The following is a 17249-nucleotide window of genomic DNA, read 5'->3' as shown; positions in this document are numbered from 1 at the left end:
CATCTGCAAATAGCGATATTTTGACTTCTTCCTTTCCTATTTGTATCTTAAAAACAAATAATCTCAATTTTAATTCACAGTTCAAATATCACTGTGCTAGAAGTAAGCTACCTCCTTCTTTTCATAACAAAATGGAACCTGGGTTTCATCAAAGCACGGAGCAAGCAGGTTTTTTGTTCAGGGTTCCCACACTAGGAGTCGTGTGACTTATCTCCGCACTTATTCACTCACTTTATTTTTCTTTAAAAAAATATGACTTTTACTCTCAGGTGAAATAGACTTAAATTTCTATTGAATTTATGCCAGACATTAGTTGCCATTTTGTTGCAGGAGATATTTAAAACTGCAGCATGTGATTTGTCTTGAGGTATGTGGCCATCATCTTCCCATCTAGGCAAGACCTGTGGCCAAGAGTGACAGTGGAGTGTTCTCGCTGCTGCTGCAGCTCAGGCCACCAGCTCAGTTGAGCCAGAAGTATCAGCCCTGCAACCCACAAAGGACAAGCATGAGAGACGGCTCTGTCAATCATCCATGCATTCTCCACAAGGCTGGGCTGAGCCCAGACCATCCCACCATTCACTTGGAACCCTGCAGAAATGAAACTCTAGTGCTTAATGGTTATCTAAAGGCTTTGTATGTTTGCTAATGCTTAATACCAAGATGCCCACACAATTAGAGGTGTAACCCAATACCCAACCTAGATATATCAACTACCTTTGTCTGCTAGAGCACCTCCACTGCCATGTTCCATTCTCTCCTGTCCTCTTTCCCTCCCCTTCCTCTTACTCCTCTTCCTCTCCTTACTGCTCCCACCTTAGCTTGTCCCAACTTGTGGGAAAAATATCCTGCTACATCGTTGGTTATATGGGATTATTTCAGAGTCTTTGATTCTATTCTACCTGTCTATTTTAGGCCAGTATTATGCAGTTTTATTATTGTTGTTCAGTAGTACAACTTGAAATCAAAATACTTTTATCAATTCTTTTTTTTTGTACAGGATTTTTTTTAATCCTGTTTTGTTTTTGTTTCCCTATTTAGTTCAAAAATGTGTTGAAGTTTTGATGGGAATTGCATTAAATCTGTTGATTGTTTTTAGCATGACCATGAAGCTTGTTGAAACAGATACTAGAAAATTAAAATAATCCCAGTACCTGATTAGACCACAATGGAATAAAGCTTAACTTCAACCATAACACAAATCAAAGAAATGCCACAAACTCATGGAAACTAGCAACCCTCTACTCAGTAATAACTAGGTCAGGGAAGAAATAAAGAAGGAATTCCCAGAATTTAATAAAAATTAAGGCATTCCATATACAAATTCATGGGAAACAATGAAAAACACTGTTATGAGTACTAAAATCCCATACTAGCAATTTAAAACTACACCTAAATGCTGTAGAATCAAGGAAGCAAACATACTCAAAAGTAGTAAATGACAGAAGTAATCAATTTAGGGTCTGAAATCAATAAATTAGAAACAAAAAGAATAATACAAAAGTAAACAAAACCAAGAGCTGATTCTTTAAGAAAATCAACATGACAGTCTAACCCTGAATCAAACTAACTAAAAGGCTGAGAGAAAGTATTCTAATTAACAAAACATGTCAGTCCAATTACCAATACCATGCAGTTTTTATTATTATCTGGTCGGGAATGATAATACATACAAAAGTTCTTTTATTGTTCAGGACAGTTTTTGCTATCTTCTACTTTTGTTTGTCCATATGTAGCTGAGAATTGTTCTTTCAAGGACAGTAAAAAGTTGTGATAGGATTTTGATGGGAATTGCATTGAATCTGTAAGTAAGTCATTTTTACTATGCCAATCCTATCAATTGATGATCATTGGAGATATTTCCATCTTCTGAAACCTTCTTCAATTTCTGTCTTTGGGGACTTGAAGTATTTGTCATATGGTTCTTTCACTTGCTTGGTTAGACTTACACCAAGATATTATATATTATTCATAATTATTGTGAAAGGTGTCATTTCTCTGAATTCTTTCTCACCCCACTTATTATTCATAAAAAAGAGGACTACTAATTGTTTGGAGTTAATTTTGTATGCAGCTACTTTGCTGAATTTTTAAGCTGTTGGAGGTCTCTGATACAATTTTTGGCATCATTCATGTGTTCTCTTATATCACCCCTGAATAGTGATATTTGAGTTCTTGATTTCCAATTTGTATTCCCTGGACCTCCTTTTGTTGTCATATTGCTCTAACTATTAATTCAAGTGAATATATATATATATATATATATATATGTATATGTATATGTATATGTATATATATGTGTGTGTGTGTGTGTGTGTGTGTGTGTGTGTGTGTACTATATGTTTGGGGCATAGACGTTCAGAATTGAGATGTCAATTTGATGGACTTTTTTTGATGAGTAAGAAGAATCCTTCTACATGTCTTGTAATTAGTTTTGGTTGAAAATTAATTGTATTAGGAAATAGAATGGCCACTAAAGCTTATTTCTTGGCTCTGTTAGGTTGTAAAACACCTTTTCCAGTCCTTCACTCTGAGTAATGGTTATCTTTATTGCTGATATATGTTTCTTTTATGCAGGAGAATGATGGATCTCATTTTGTATCCTGTGTATTTTTATTGGGAAAAAAAACCCACTAGTGTCAAAAGATATCAAGGACTAGTGTTTGTTAATTACTGTCATTTTGGTGGTGGCATTCTCTCTCTGACTCTGTCTTTGCTTCTGTCTCTGTCTGTGTGTGTGTTTGTGTGTCTGTCTGTATGTGTGTTTGTGAGTACTTCCCTTATTTTGTTTCTTGTTGGTGTTCAATTATTTATTTCCTGTGTTTTCTTTGGTGTAGTTACACTCCTTGGTTGTAGCTTTCTATTTACTATTTTTTTTTTCTGTAGGGATGCATTTGCGGATAGATGTTTTCAAAATTTGCTTTTGTCTTGCAATATCATAATTTGGGGTTTTTGTTTTATGTTATTAATCTATGCTGATTTGGGGTTTTGATGAATAAGGTAGGCTAGGTTGGCATTCATGATTTCTTAGGCTCTGTTAAACATCTGATCCATTCTTCCTAGTTTTTTGAGAATTTAGGTATAATTTTGATTAGTCTGCCTTTGTTTTTCACTTGTTCTTTTTCCCTTTCAGCTTTTAAATTTTCTCTTTGATCATTAGACTTGGTGTTTTGATTACTATGCAGTGGGATATTTTTGTTTTCTGCTCCAATCTAATTGATATACTTTAAGCTTCTTCTATGTTTACAGGCATCACTTTCTTTAGTTTGGGAAAATTTACTTTCATGATTTTGATGATACTATTTTCTTATTATGAAACTGGGACTTTTCACCTTCTTCTATTCATTCCTATTATTTGTATTTAGATGGTTTCCTACTATCCCAGACTTTCTGGATATTTTGTATTAGGAATGTTCTAGTTTTAATATTTTCTTTAAATTGTGTATCAATTTCTTGTATCATATTTTATACACTTTAGATTCTTTCTTCTATCTCTTATATTCTGTAGCATTTTTGTCTGTTGTTCTTGTTCTCCTCCCTGAGTATTAATCTCCAGGATACCACATATTTGTATTCTCTTTATTGCTTTTATTTTCATTTTTAGGACTTGAATCATTTTATTTATGTCTTTTACCTGTTTTAATTGCATTTTCTTTTTTTTATTTTGAGTTTTTTCTTCTTTATGGGATATTTTATTTAGATTTCAGATGTCATCCCTTTTCCCAATTTCTCCCTACCCAGAAACCTCTATCTCATCCCCACTCTTCCTCCTTTTCTGAGGATGTGCCCCCACCCACTCCCACCTCCATGCCCTTGAATTCCTCCAGTCTGGGGCATTTAACCTTCACAGAATCAAGGACCTTCTCTCACATCTATGCCCTACAAGGCCATCCTTTCCTAAATATACAGCTGGAGCCATGGGTCCCTCCCTATGTGCCCCCAGGCTGATGGTTTAGAAACTGGGAGCTCTGGCTGGCTGGTATTTTTGCTTTCCCCATCAGGATGCAAACCGTTCCCCTTTAAAGGCCTCTACTTGTGTGATAATACTGTTTCCTGTGTTTCTTTGAGGGATTTACTCTTTTATGTTGTTGTTGTTAAAGGCCTATATTATCTTGAAAAGATTTGACATAAAGTTGTTTTCTTGTGATTAAGTTTAGATAGGATATCCAAGAGTTGCTGTATGCAGTATGTTAGTTGAACTGTGATAGTGTCATGTTGACTTGACTTTTGTTGATTGCATTCTTAAGATAGCCTTTAGCAATCTGGTTGTCTATGGGTGTTCCTATTGTACCAGGTATTGAGAAGGTAGGGCAAACCTGGAAGTTCCTTATGCACCACACCTTTGGTAGCAGCCTTGTGGTAGACAATGGAACTCAGTGTACAGTCAACTATTTTACTTTTACTGCCCATATCAAGCTGCCAGAGATTGTTAACTACTACTGTGGTCTTGATCTTCCTACATCAATTATCAATCAAAAGTTATTTATATGCATGCCCTCAGGTCAATGTAATGGAGATGATTTTACAACTGAGGTTTCTTTTCTTCATTTGAAAAGGAAGATCAGCTATCACAGCAGTCATTGGGTTATGCTTAATCAGCTAGCTCTCTAACTTGTCATAGATAATTTTATCAATTAAACTATATATAAACAAATCTTTGCTTTCTTTATTTTATCCTTATGTGATTGGCTTGTAGTTTTCAAGAACTCTTGTCTTGACTGACCATGATCTGACAAGGGTAGCTGTGAATTTTCTTACTTATCCAAGGTTTAGATCTAAGGCTTAGTGTGTGGTTAACTAGGGGTAGTCTTTTTCTTCTCCTCCTCCTTCTTCTTCCCCTCATCGTCCTTCTTCTTCTTTAGAATAGCTGAAGACATTTCATTTTAGAAGCTGTCCTTACTCAGAATTTAGTCTGTTGCAATTAGGTGAAAGCTTAGATTAGAGGACAATGGTGCCATGCATATGTTCCTCAGAAAGGTCAATGAGGAAGTAGGATTCCACCAGAGTCAGGTGAAGATTGCAGAGATGGCCTTTTGTTTCCCAGAACAATCTACTTCCTCAAATTTGGTAACCTTGCCTATCTCATACTTAGATGAAATTCATCACAATTACCTTCTTCAGAGTTTTCAGTATTACAGTCTTAATCCTAACTTTTAACTACCATTTCTAGTTTTCATGTACTTCTTTTTGTTCACCAACATGGCACAAGAAACAAGTATCCCCAAATCATGACTATTTAGTCTTATTGTGCCACTATTTTTGATTTGGAGCCTTCTATTTTGTAGCTTTCTACTTGGTATGACTTGGGAAGCATTGAGAAGTGGAGTTTGAGGCAAACATAGATATATAAAATCCTTTAGGAAAAGGAATTTTAGAATGTTGCATTACTACAGATGAGATGTACTGTGAAAAGTGGTTTTACTAATGTTAGAGAGCACAGAACTTATTATTTTAATGTTCTACATTGTAACAGCCATTTCTTTTGTAATCCGGTCTGCAGGTCAGGGTCTAGCAAGAGAGAGAGTGGGGACAGAGGAAGGGCGAAAAAGGGGCGAGAGACGCAAAAGATAGATACAAGACAGAGTCCGGTGGAGTCTCTTCAAGTCTCTTCTTTACTCTCCTCTCTTCTTCTATATTCTCCTCACACTTATACTATATTCTCCTCACTCCTTCAGTCTCCTCACTCCTCCCACTTAGAAAGGAAATCCTGGGTATTTATACCCTTTACCACGTGACTTGCCCTCGTGGACAAGCTCAACTGAAGGCACTAAGTCATGTGTCTTGTAGCCATGGATACCAGGAGCACCGCTGCAGCTGGGGGCACTAAACAGTGTAACAAGATGTTTATCAGAGTGCGCTCAGCTATGGCAGGCTGTTGAAAACAAGTCTCTTGTCAGGGTAGATGGCTCGAGATGGCTGTAAAGATGATAGCCACTTTTGGCTAGGAGTCGGCTCCCAACACTATATATGAGATTAGGGAGGGAAAAACAGTTGTTTTTAGAGAATGATCCCAGATGTTAGATTCATAGATTAGACTTACAGCAAGTTTCATTTTTTTTTTTTTGCTTGTGCAAGTAAAGGAAAGATCCTGAAAACACTTCTGGCTAAGGGGTATATGGAATAGAAATGAACCTATTATGGGCACAAAAGAGTGTTTCTGGGTTCAATCATTCTCTGATTAAGGCCTGTTATCATTAAGATAAATATGTGGTCTCAAAGGGGGAGAGAGGAGAGAGAGAGAGAGAGAGAGAGAGAGAGAGAGAGAGAGAGAGAGACTAGGCACTCTCAGGGCATTGGTGAAATGAAGTATGGTAATGTTCCCAACAGCTAGAGGGTATGAGATCCAAACAGAAGGTTTGCAATTTTTTATTTTTCAGTTATATTCCTGAGAATGTCAATATCACTTCAGGCTAAATATCTCTAGTAAACATTATTCCCATCATCCATGCTTAGTTGTAGTATTTGAGTACAGTGAATAAGGTAAATTTGAGTGAATATATACCATATTAAAAAGAACAGGTTACAGATCAGAGACTTAACACATATAAAATAATGTAAGATATTTAAAACAAACAGTTATAGTGATATATATTTTTAATTACACATAATTATGTTGTTGAGTGCTGATTTCTTAACCTTATTTGACTATATAAAATATAGCATTTAAATCAACTTCATCTTCTTGTAGAACTCTGTGATCTTATCAGAGGAAAAAGAGCATTTCAATAAAAAAAAATGAGTTTTTAAATAATACTACCACAACATCAGGTTCACTAACATTCCCTTATGGAGAAAAAGATTTTACATGGCATATACAAATAATTATTATTGTGCTGTAAAATAAACTCTTTGGTGGCATAGCTGTGGCTCAATTGACCATGTTTCATATTCATACAAGTAAGAACTCAGAAATGTTCATGGAAGTAATCTCAATTAAACTCATTGGTTCACCACTGTAGACTATGTGGAATCATTTCTTTGAGTTGTTTTTAGAGTCTTGGCCAACTTTGCTGTCTGTTGATACAATAAGACATAAACATGACCAAAAGCAACTTGGGAAGGAAACGGTTTATGACACTGTATAATATTTGTTTCATGATAAAGAGAATTTGATACAATAATTTAAAGCATGAAATAAAGCATAGTCCACGAAGAATAATGTTTATTAGCTTGCTCTATATGGCTTTTTCTGGCTGCTTTCTTATATAACCCCAGATTAACTGCCCAGAGCTGGCACTGCTCAAAGTGCCCAGACCCTTCCACATCCATCATTAATCAAGCAAACATCCCACAGTGTTGGCATACAAGGCAATCTGATGGAGTAATTCTTCAGTAAAATTCTCTTTTCCAAGCAATGTCAGATTTATGTTGAGTTGACAATAATCCATCAGTATACTTCTTTCTGAGAATAGTAGAAACAGAAACAATCAAAAAAGCCATGCGATATTTGCATTCTCTGTGTATTGGCTTTACTTTAAACAGTGATTGCATTTATAATAATACCCATGGTGGGTTTAGAAGCTAGAGCTCATAAAAAGGGATCATTGAAAATAGAACACAGATTGTGGATGTGGTTTCTGTGTGAAAACCCTGGAGGCACAATTGAGTTCCCTGATAGGCTCAGAGGTACAATATTATGTATCTTTCACTCTTCAGTATTTTCATGCTCCTTGCTACCTATCATGAAAATGATAATGAACTAATATTTATGAATATGATAGTTGTACTTTTAGGGTGGGCAAAGCCTATACAACTCCTAAGCATAGGTAGAACTCTAAAGACCTCAACTGGAATATTCCCATCTCTTTCAGTTCCTGGCATGCTGCTTATCTGGTCAATATTACAAATGATGAATATGTCAGGTGAGTCTATTCATGGATAATGTCAGGGGAAAAGATAGTGGAATGTAAAATATTGTTCCCTCTAAGGAAAATTTTCACTGCTAAGTGTAAAACTATTTATGATTTTTATATTTTTATAACGTAATTACCATTGCCCTATTTTTAATATCTTCATATTTACCATTATTGTTTACATAAGTTATCTGAGATATTACACATGTGATTGCATTTGATGCTTAAGATATCCCACTGAAGGAGACACTATAACTGTAGAGAAGACAAAATTCATACATGACTCTTGGTTCTTCCAAGGAGAAACTAGGTCCAAGTTACAGAAATGGCAGATTCTACCTCTGCCCTTTCCTCTTACCTGTATCATTGATGGTATGGTGATGCATGTTTTAACCTTAGGTCATCATACTTATACATCAAACTTAAATAAAAGCACACATACATTTATAAATAATGCATCTTCACAACTATTGAAGCTGAAGTTTTTTATATATCCATTCTGTCAGTCATTGACTGTTGGGAAAATTTAAAAAGGCGGCCACAGCGGCGATCCCACATCAGGGAGGAGGATTCTTATGGTTCCAGCGGCCTGGGGGCCTTGGCGGCGGCAGGCCCCAGTAACACGAGGAAGTCCTTGCTTCCAAAAGGATTTATTGTCATGACGGATAATAGATGGATCTAGGCGTACCCCCCAAAAACTCAGGGCAGTCCCGAGTTATATAGGGAGGGAGAAAGGGGGAGGATTGGGAGAGGATCTGGGGGAGGAATGTCTAATTTGCTCTGCCCTCTGGCCTTCATTAATATGCAAATCGCTAGGGCCTGAGGCCTATAGCCTGGCCTATGTGACTCTATGGAAATGTGACTGTTTTCAGGATCCTAGATGATGGGAGGGACCGAACTCCTGCGGGTTCTCAAGCAGAATTCCACGGAGAATCTTGGGATTCTAAGTACCTGCTCAACCATGACCCAGGATACCATTATGCAGTCCCACAATTGACTTAATGAGGCATTCCTGATGAATAGGCATTACTAACTTGTCCTCTAGTGATTAATGATGATTTGGCCAGAGAAATCTCCTGGAAAAGGAAGCATTAGGTCTCCGAATTGAAATGTGACCTGTGGCCCGCGTGTAATTGTCTCGCCAGCAAGAACACACGCGAGCACCAGGATCCTTCCACAGCAAACTTTTATTTCAAATGAAAAGGAGGAAAGACCCCGGGCCCAGAAGAGGCACTGTGTATATACCCTTGGAGCGGCATGTTCACTTCTGATTGGCTGCTCACTCTTTACCCGCCAAAACGCCCCAGGATGGGCTGTGACTTGACGCTTTTTTACCATAGCACATGCGCGGTTTACTTGTTTACTTGGAGGAGCACCAGATGCAAGCGCCATCTTGTAATGGCGAATGCTGTCAGCACAAGCTGCGGCTTTCTACATCTCCCCCTTTTTGTTTTAATAAGATGGAACTGTCCTTAGCCTATCTAGCGTGGTACCAATCACGACTCAAACTCAAGCCCGATCAAGCAAATTCCATCTTGGGGGAATAAGCGATCAAGGACTGATAGTTTAAGACAGTCTCCCTTACCCTACCAGGTGCAATGGAAACAAGTCCTCTGGGTGCAAGGGCTAGGGGAAACAGAGAGAGATGCAAACACCCGTCCCTGTGCAATGGAGCCATCTCCCAGGGGTGCAAGGGCTGTTTGCCTCAAATTCAGGTACCACAGCTACACAGACAAGGACCAGCCAGGCCAAGACTCCTCACTGACCCAGTGCAATGGGCAAATCCCTTGGGGTGCAATGGCTGAGGAATCTGTCTACTGGCTATTTATTTAATCATGGATAACCAAATTTCAGGAGATGAGCCTTGTTCTAGGGCTGTAAGTGCTTGGGTAATAACGACCTTGTCACGTTTTTGTTGAGCTCTGAGCTTGCAAACCAACCAAAGCATGAACACTAATCTGCAACATAGGGCGTACCAAACAGGCCTACTCCCACCCACTTTTTAAAGAAAGAGAAAGCTGAAGAGATCCAGGAGGAGAGTCCCTCAGTCAGGGACAGATCCACGCATGTCGAGTTGATGGCCACCACAGCCGCTCTCAATTTTTTGAGTGTCTCATCGAAGTTTTCTGACCAATTTCCTGTAAGATATTGAGACAATTTCCTGGACAGATTAGCTACATTATGTCTGACTGGTATGGGTTTTGGAAAGGCAGATAATATGGCCCATCATTGTCCCCCCGATATACTAGGAACCTGTATCCTTTGGATCAGCACGAGGGCTGTCATCAGAGTTTGGAGGGTCCGCCTGGGTGTCATCTTCTAATATCGTGAGTCATCGCGTCAGTCGCTCTGGTAGCCAAAACGGGTTGTCTTCTTCCTGCGGAAAAACAAAAACCGCTCCCCTGGCTCATTAAAATAGGCTCCGGGCCTTTCCATTGTCTGGTCAAGACATCCTTCCATTTGACCATCTCTTTTGGCCTGTCAGGCTCTAAACAGTGACAGTCAGCTGCCGTGTGGCCTTGACTGTCCAGATTTTAAAAATTGAGGGTAAAAAGTGCTATAGAAATGGTGACTCGTGGCACTGACGGTAGAGCCTCCTCGACTCCTCCTTTTTGTTTTATTAGATAAGACTTAAGAGTGCGATGAGCCCGTTCTATAATGCCTTGTCCTTGAAGGTTATAAGGGAGTCCCGTCAGATGGGTCACCTCCATTTGGCGACAAAATTGTCCAGACTTTTGAGAAGTGTAAGCTGGTTAAATTAAACTGTGTTTGTATTGCCAAAGGGCTGTTGTGAGCACATGAGTAGCAATAATGCAAACAGCCAACAAATGATCACAGTCCGTATACTGTATCTGTTGATAACTAACAGCTTACTCTACTCTCAGCAAAGCTGTTCCTCCTTCATCAGTAAACTGTCAAGGGGAATTAGGACTTGCATCTCCCTTGAGAATATTAAACAGAGGTTTACGTTCTCCTATGGTAAGCTGAAGATGAGGTTTTAGCTAATTAATATCTGTTAACAACTTTTGAGAATCATTAAAAGTAAACCATTTTTTTTGTATGTACACCTCCAAGCCAGAAGATGGCATTAGATCTCACTACAAATGGTTGTGAGCCACCATGTGGTTGCTGGGAATCGAACTCTAATATTTTTAGTTGTGAGTCTAGCCTTTAACGGCGGAACCATCTCTCTAGTCCCAATTATCCATTCTTATTGGAATTTTCTGTGTCACAATCTGCTTAAGATATAACTAAGTTCCCAAATACTGAAAAGATATTGTCTTTGAATCTTTTCTGGAGTGATAAGCACTCTAAAATTTAAATCTCATTGTATTAGGGCAAAGGTGTACAGAAAAACTCCTTTAGAGAGATCAGCCAATAAAATATACAATGAATAATATATATTGAGAGATGTAAACGATTAACCTTTAGTATTAAAGCAACAACAATTTTTTTAAGGCCATTAATCATTCTTTGAGGCAAGCTTTTTTAATGAATGGCTTCATGGGCTCTCAAAAATCACAAGCAAATTCACTTAATGCAAACCTCTCACCTTTACCAGGAGGTAAAGGAACTGTATAAAACTATCTTCTAAATCTATAATAATTTTATATGCATTTACTTGAATGGGAGCTGGAGTAGGCAAGTCAGGCTGTAGTGTCCCATTAGTTTTATAAATCTTAAGTTTGAACTTGTTTTGGATTAATTGAATAACCAATTTCTTTTAGCTGAGTGAGAATATCAGATAAAAGCCAATCTTGTCTTCTTTTACTCTAGAGCAATTCTTTTGTTAACAAGCACAGCTATAATGCCATGGAGGGAAACAGGCACAATTTTAATTCCTCCAGCATAATCAATATCTCTAACTCCTGGCCCATAAGCTGTTTTGAATTTCTTTTGAGTCTGAGGCTGACACCTCCCTAAGGAACAAACAAGGCAATAAACAAATTCTAAAAAACACCCTTTTAGAGGCAGGGCAGGACAAAAGGAATGTCTGAAATACAAGCTCCTGTCTTGACCACTCTGTATATAGCCTTAATTCAAATGTAAATGTTTTTAATCTTGGCCTATATCCTGAGGCCTGGCCCAAAGGTTATCCTTCCTGCACCAAGGACAAGTTTGTCATGTAACCTTGGTCACCTGACTGTTGCTCAAGCCTTTGTTCCTGGGACAGTCATTTTTAAAAACTATCTAAATTTCCACATTTAAAACATCTTTTATCTTTACCATTCTGTGCAAGCTATGGCCAGACCCTGATTGTATGAGGGTGCAATTTCACCGCAAAGATGAATGTATCTAAGTCTGTCTTTGCTTGTATGGTCTGAGAGCTGTGTAGGCAGTTCAACCTAATTAACATTGCCTTCACACTGGCCTTCTCCTAGAAGCATGTTAAGATCCCAATCTATATGCCTGCCTGAGCATTCATCATGGCACTATGATTTTTACTAGTATCACTCCAATCTGAGCTCCAAATCAAGTAATCTCCTCCTGACAAAACAGCCAACTCTGCTCTATCCTCTTCTGAACCATAAACATGGGTGAGTCAAAGTATTCCAAACTCACAATTGAACTGCCAACTGTAGCCAATGGAATACTGGCAGTTTAACTAAATTTTTAAATTTCTTTTGTAACATTAGAGTATAACCATTAATTTTGAGAGACAAAACCAAAAGCAATGTAAACAATCTATTTTTTCTAAAGTCAACACCAAGTAGATTACCTTTATGTTACAAAGTTTTGCTGCCAATTCTTATATATGAGTGTATGAAGCAGCTTTTAATATTTCATTGAAGAGATTGTTTTAAAATCTTATTTTTTATACATCTGGTTTCTGAATGACTCTAACTCTGAGTTAGTTTTATGCCAACTTTCTGTTACCAAAGTTGTAAATTTCTAATCACGCCCAATAATTTAAGCCAATAATCTATAACCAAGACATGTAGAACATTTTTATACTTTTAAAACCAATTAGAAACAAAATGAAATGGCTACATATCTTATTTTTAGATCAAACAAAATTTGTTGCTTTTTCTAGCTGTAATTTCAAGAGAAAAGCACCTTGTCACAGAGATTTTTCTAGGACAAAACAACTCTTAGCTTCCTTATAAAACCCAAAAGGCTACTGGTCTCTTTTAAAAGCAGCTTATGCCAACATCAATTCCTGGAAAGGCTTTTTCAGCTCAGCTCAACTCTTAGCTACAGGTGTAGGTTAACTTATCAGCCTCTGCTGTGTATATTAAGACTGTCTTTAAAACAAAGTTAAACTAGACCAAGGGTTGGATCAAGCAGTTTTAACGATCTTTTCTTTTGAACATGCAACATAGAACATACATTTAGACAACGAAACAAAAAACAAACAATCGACACACGTGGACATTGGCGCGCCAAGGACAGACAACAAAGAAGGACATCTAAGAGCTAAATAAGGAGAAATTCAGGATGTCTTTCGAATTTCTTTCTTTTTCTAGATGAGCTCTGAAATAGCCTTTTCATTCCTTTTTGCTGACACAGCTCAGAGAGAGGACAACTGTTTTTCTAAAACCCTTTCTCTCTCTCTCATATTCAAGATGTAACTTTTCATCTCGTTCATTGGATATGTAGCAGGCAGTTATTGTAACATCTCAGTACCCTGTTTTCTTAGTTTTCCAATTCCTTCTAACGCTGCTCTTCCCACCTGAAGCAGCTCTTAGACTGTGGGCAATGCTGTTTAGAATTCTCCTGACCTATGTTTCACTGTCACCTCCTAGGCAAAATCAGCACCGGGTCAATACCTCATTCACCTAGACTGTATCCCCTGAAACACACTTCCTGCAAACACAGCCTTCAAAAAACCATCACTAGCGCTAGTATTCGATTTGGTGGCGGCGGCTCACCTGAATGGTATCTTTCCCCCTCATAGCGGTCTGTCCCTTCGTCTAAGTCCTCCTCCTCAGAGGAAGTTAGCTCCTTCGACTCAGAGCCACCAAGCCCCGAGGCCTCCAGCTCCTTTACCGGATAAAGAGGTTTATTTTCCGGGGCCTTTTCTCCTTTTCTACGTCTCTCTCCCAGGGTGTCCTTTCTCTTATCTCTCACTTCCGAGGATCAAGTGTCCTTGGAAGGGTCTTTTTTCTTAGGCATGCCTTTCTGAGCTCCCTTTTCTTTCTGAGCTCCTAATCGCTTATCCCGCTCTGTTTCTGACATGCTGCCCTGTAATTCGTCTAGCACTCCCTGGCCCGCCGCTACAGTCGAGCGGGTTTCTCATCCTGCAAAACCAGAATGAAGAGAATCAGTGCCGCCTGGGGAGGGAGACGAAATAGATTAAGGCCAAACATGCCTCTCAGAGTTTACCTTTGTCCTGTGGTTCTGAATCCACTCCGCAAGTGGAGGGTCTCCTCGGCACTGGCGTTGGTGAATTTCCCGGGTTTCGGCACCAGCTGTGGCCCGCGTGTAATTGTCTCGCCAGCAAGAATGCATGCGGGCACCAGGATCCTTCCGCAGCAAACGTTTATTCCAAATGAAAAGGAAGAAAGACCCCGGGCCCATAAGAGGCACTGTTTATATACCCTTGGAGCGGCATGTTCACTTCTGATTGGCTGCTCACTCTTTACCCGCCAAAACGCCCCGGGATGGGTTGTGACTTGGCGCTTTTTTACCATAGCACATGCACGGTTTACTTGTTTACTTGGAGGAGCACCAGATGCCAGCGCCATCTTGTAATGGCGAATGCTGTCACCACAGCACATGCACGGTTTACTTGTATACTTGGAGGAGCACTGGATGCCAGAGCCATCTTGTAATGGCGAATGCTGTAGCACAAGCCGCAGCTTTCTACAGTGACCATTTTTAAAATAGATATTTATAGTAAAAAATGTATACAGAAAGGCCTTCTGAACATCTGTATTCAACATTGGAATAGTCATAAAATGATATTCTTCAATGGACATGAAAAAATACATCAATGCATTTTGTGTTTCTTGCAGCTTCCTGCCCCCATTGCAATGAAAATGCCAGCTGCTTCAACAGTACCCACTGTATTTGTAAAGAAGGATTCTGGGCAGGCTCTGAGAATCAAAGGATTATTGAGCCCCATGTGAAATGTCAAGGTAAAGTAATCTATCTGCATACGATTTCTATTGTTGTGATTAATACCATGAGTACCCTGGGGAGGAAATGATTCTTTTCATCCTACACATCAAGGTAACATTATACTACAGAGAAAAGACAGGGAATCGAATCATAGTAAAAAACAAAAACAAAAACAGACAAAGCAAACACCAAAAACCAAAACAACAACAACAGGAAAAAGAGAATCAATCAGAGATCAAGGATGAGTGTTGCTTACTTGCTTTCTCTTCATGGTTATTTCAACATAGTAATTTGAAGGAGAATTAGCTACATACATTCATATATTTAAATGCTTGGTTATAAGTTGGTAGACTTGTTTGGGAAGGATTAGAATTTTTGGGCTTGTTGAAGAACTTATGGCAATAGAGGTGGGCCTTGATATTTATAAAAGTCCACGCCACTCTCAATTAGCTACTTCTTTACTTTCTGCCTGTTGATCAGATAATATATAATATCTCAAATACTACCCTATTAGAGTTCATAAACATTTGTTGTTCTTCTCCAAGCCATAATAAGCCCCCAGTTAAATGCTTTCTTTTATAGATATTATTTGTCACAGTGTCTCTTCACAACAATGAAATAGTCTTATGAGAACTTTTTTTTCAATTAAGGTCCCTATTTAAAATGACTCTTCCAAGTGCCAAGTAGAGAAAGAAAAAAACTAAATAAACCAAAGGTTTAGTTCAATCATTACAGAGAATTTCGTAAACTGCCTAATCAAACATTGATATGTCATGTAGATCTCAGAGAGCTTTAGAAGAATTACTGACAAGATAAAAATTTAAAGATGTTAGTCAAGTGTATTTGTGTTATACTCTTTGGGGAGATGGGGATTTTGTGGCTCTTTAGCTCAAGGAATCTTTCATTTGTAGGCCCTTTTATTAGTTTCATGTGGTTGTGAAAAAATCAACTTAAGGGAGCAAATGTTTTCTTTTGTCTCACAATACCAGGTTGCACTCTATTATTGTAGGGAAGTCATAGGAGGAGAAAATTTAAGTATCTATTTCCATCCAGAGTCCTGAACAGAGACAGAATGTATGAATATATGTGAAATATAAGGCATTTCTGTCCCTTTCCTTCAGTCTTAGGTCCAGATCAATAAATGGTTCTCTTCCTATTCAGAATGGGAAGACACTGCACATCAATTAACTCAATAAATTGAAATTCTCACAAACATGCTTCAAAGCCAACTGATGAATCCAAAATACTTCTTATTTAAACTCTCTTCCCAGGTCATTAAATGTTCTGTCAAGTTCACAACTGATAATCACAAAATAATTCCAAATGACATCTATTTTCAAACCAAAAACATAATCATAACACAGTACCTTCTCTTAAACTTCAACTCTGATCTTTCACATAGAAAAATGGATGTTGAGAGTATTGATCAAATTATTAGGGTAAATATCAGAAGCCCAAGAGAAACTGCTGAGATTTTCATTTTCTTGTGCTTTGAAATAGTGAATTGGACCAGAGGCATATGTAAAATGAGATAAAGGAAATGGAATGAATGTATTTTTTTAAAAATTGTACTATTAAATGTAGATGTGGATTGATAAGCTTACATAAATTCTGATTCTTTCTAAGTAGTTTATATAATAGCTACATTGTTGGTGGGAACCTTAGGATTTTCTTTGCCCTGATTCTATTTTATTAAATATGTTCCTCATATGAAGATAATTCCAGTCTTAGATTCTTTTACATGTAAATATTGGCATTCCTCTCTTCTCTCTTGTATCTCTTGGTACAGTCTGAGTGTTAAATTAGGCAGATTTTCTGTAGTCTTCTCCTTCTTTCCCACCCTTAACCATTTCTGATACTGAGCTAAAAATTCTATTTTTATTCTTGAATTAGATAAATTTTATTAACATGATAAACCCTATGATGAAAAGTAACTTGTAGAAGTAAGTGTGCATCAGCTTATGGTTCTTTGAAGAATAGTCCAGAATGATGGAGACAGATTTGACATCAGGTATATGCGTAAACTGACTGACTTTTCCTTGCTATGTTATAGAGAAAGATTTTTCTAACATGTATGAGGTAGACAAGACAGTAGCTAGAGATATCTGGAAGCATCCAGAGTAAAGAGGGAAAACAGACTGAAGATGGTTAGGGATAACTGCAATAGAGAGGAGAATAGCCATATCTATGTATATACATATATATACATATATATATATACATATATGTATATATATATATATATGTATATATATATGTAGAGAGAGAGAGAGAGAAAGAAAGAAAAAAAGAAAGAAAGAAAGAAAGAAAGAAAGAAAGAAAGAAAGAAAGAAA

At 37.9% G+C, this 17249-nt stretch overlaps 1 protein-coding gene across 1 annotated transcript in view; it reads left to right on the top strand.

Moving 5' to 3' along the window:
- Adgre3 (adhesion G protein-coupled receptor E3) overlaps positions 1 to 17249 on the top strand; it is a 115373-nt gene that overhangs the window by 21147 nt on the left and 76977 nt on the right. Inside the window, exons 3-4 of the mRNA XM_028766601.1 lie at positions 7809 to 7859; positions 14810 to 14932. Of these exons, the coding sequence (XP_028622434.1) occupies positions 7809 to 7859; positions 14810 to 14932 (174 nt within the window). The remainder of the gene's footprint in view (positions 1 to 7808; positions 7860 to 14809; positions 14933 to 17249) is intronic.

Source organism: Grammomys surdaster, unplaced genomic scaffold (genome assembly GCF_004785775.1).
Source record: "Grammomys surdaster isolate TR1022 unplaced genomic scaffold, NIH_TR_1.0 169, whole genome shotgun sequence".
NCBI lineage: Eukaryota > Metazoa > Chordata > Mammalia > Rodentia > Muridae > Grammomys > Grammomys surdaster.
The sequence above is the reverse complement of the archived record's forward strand: the minus strand, read 5'-3'. Positions and strand labels throughout refer to the sequence as shown.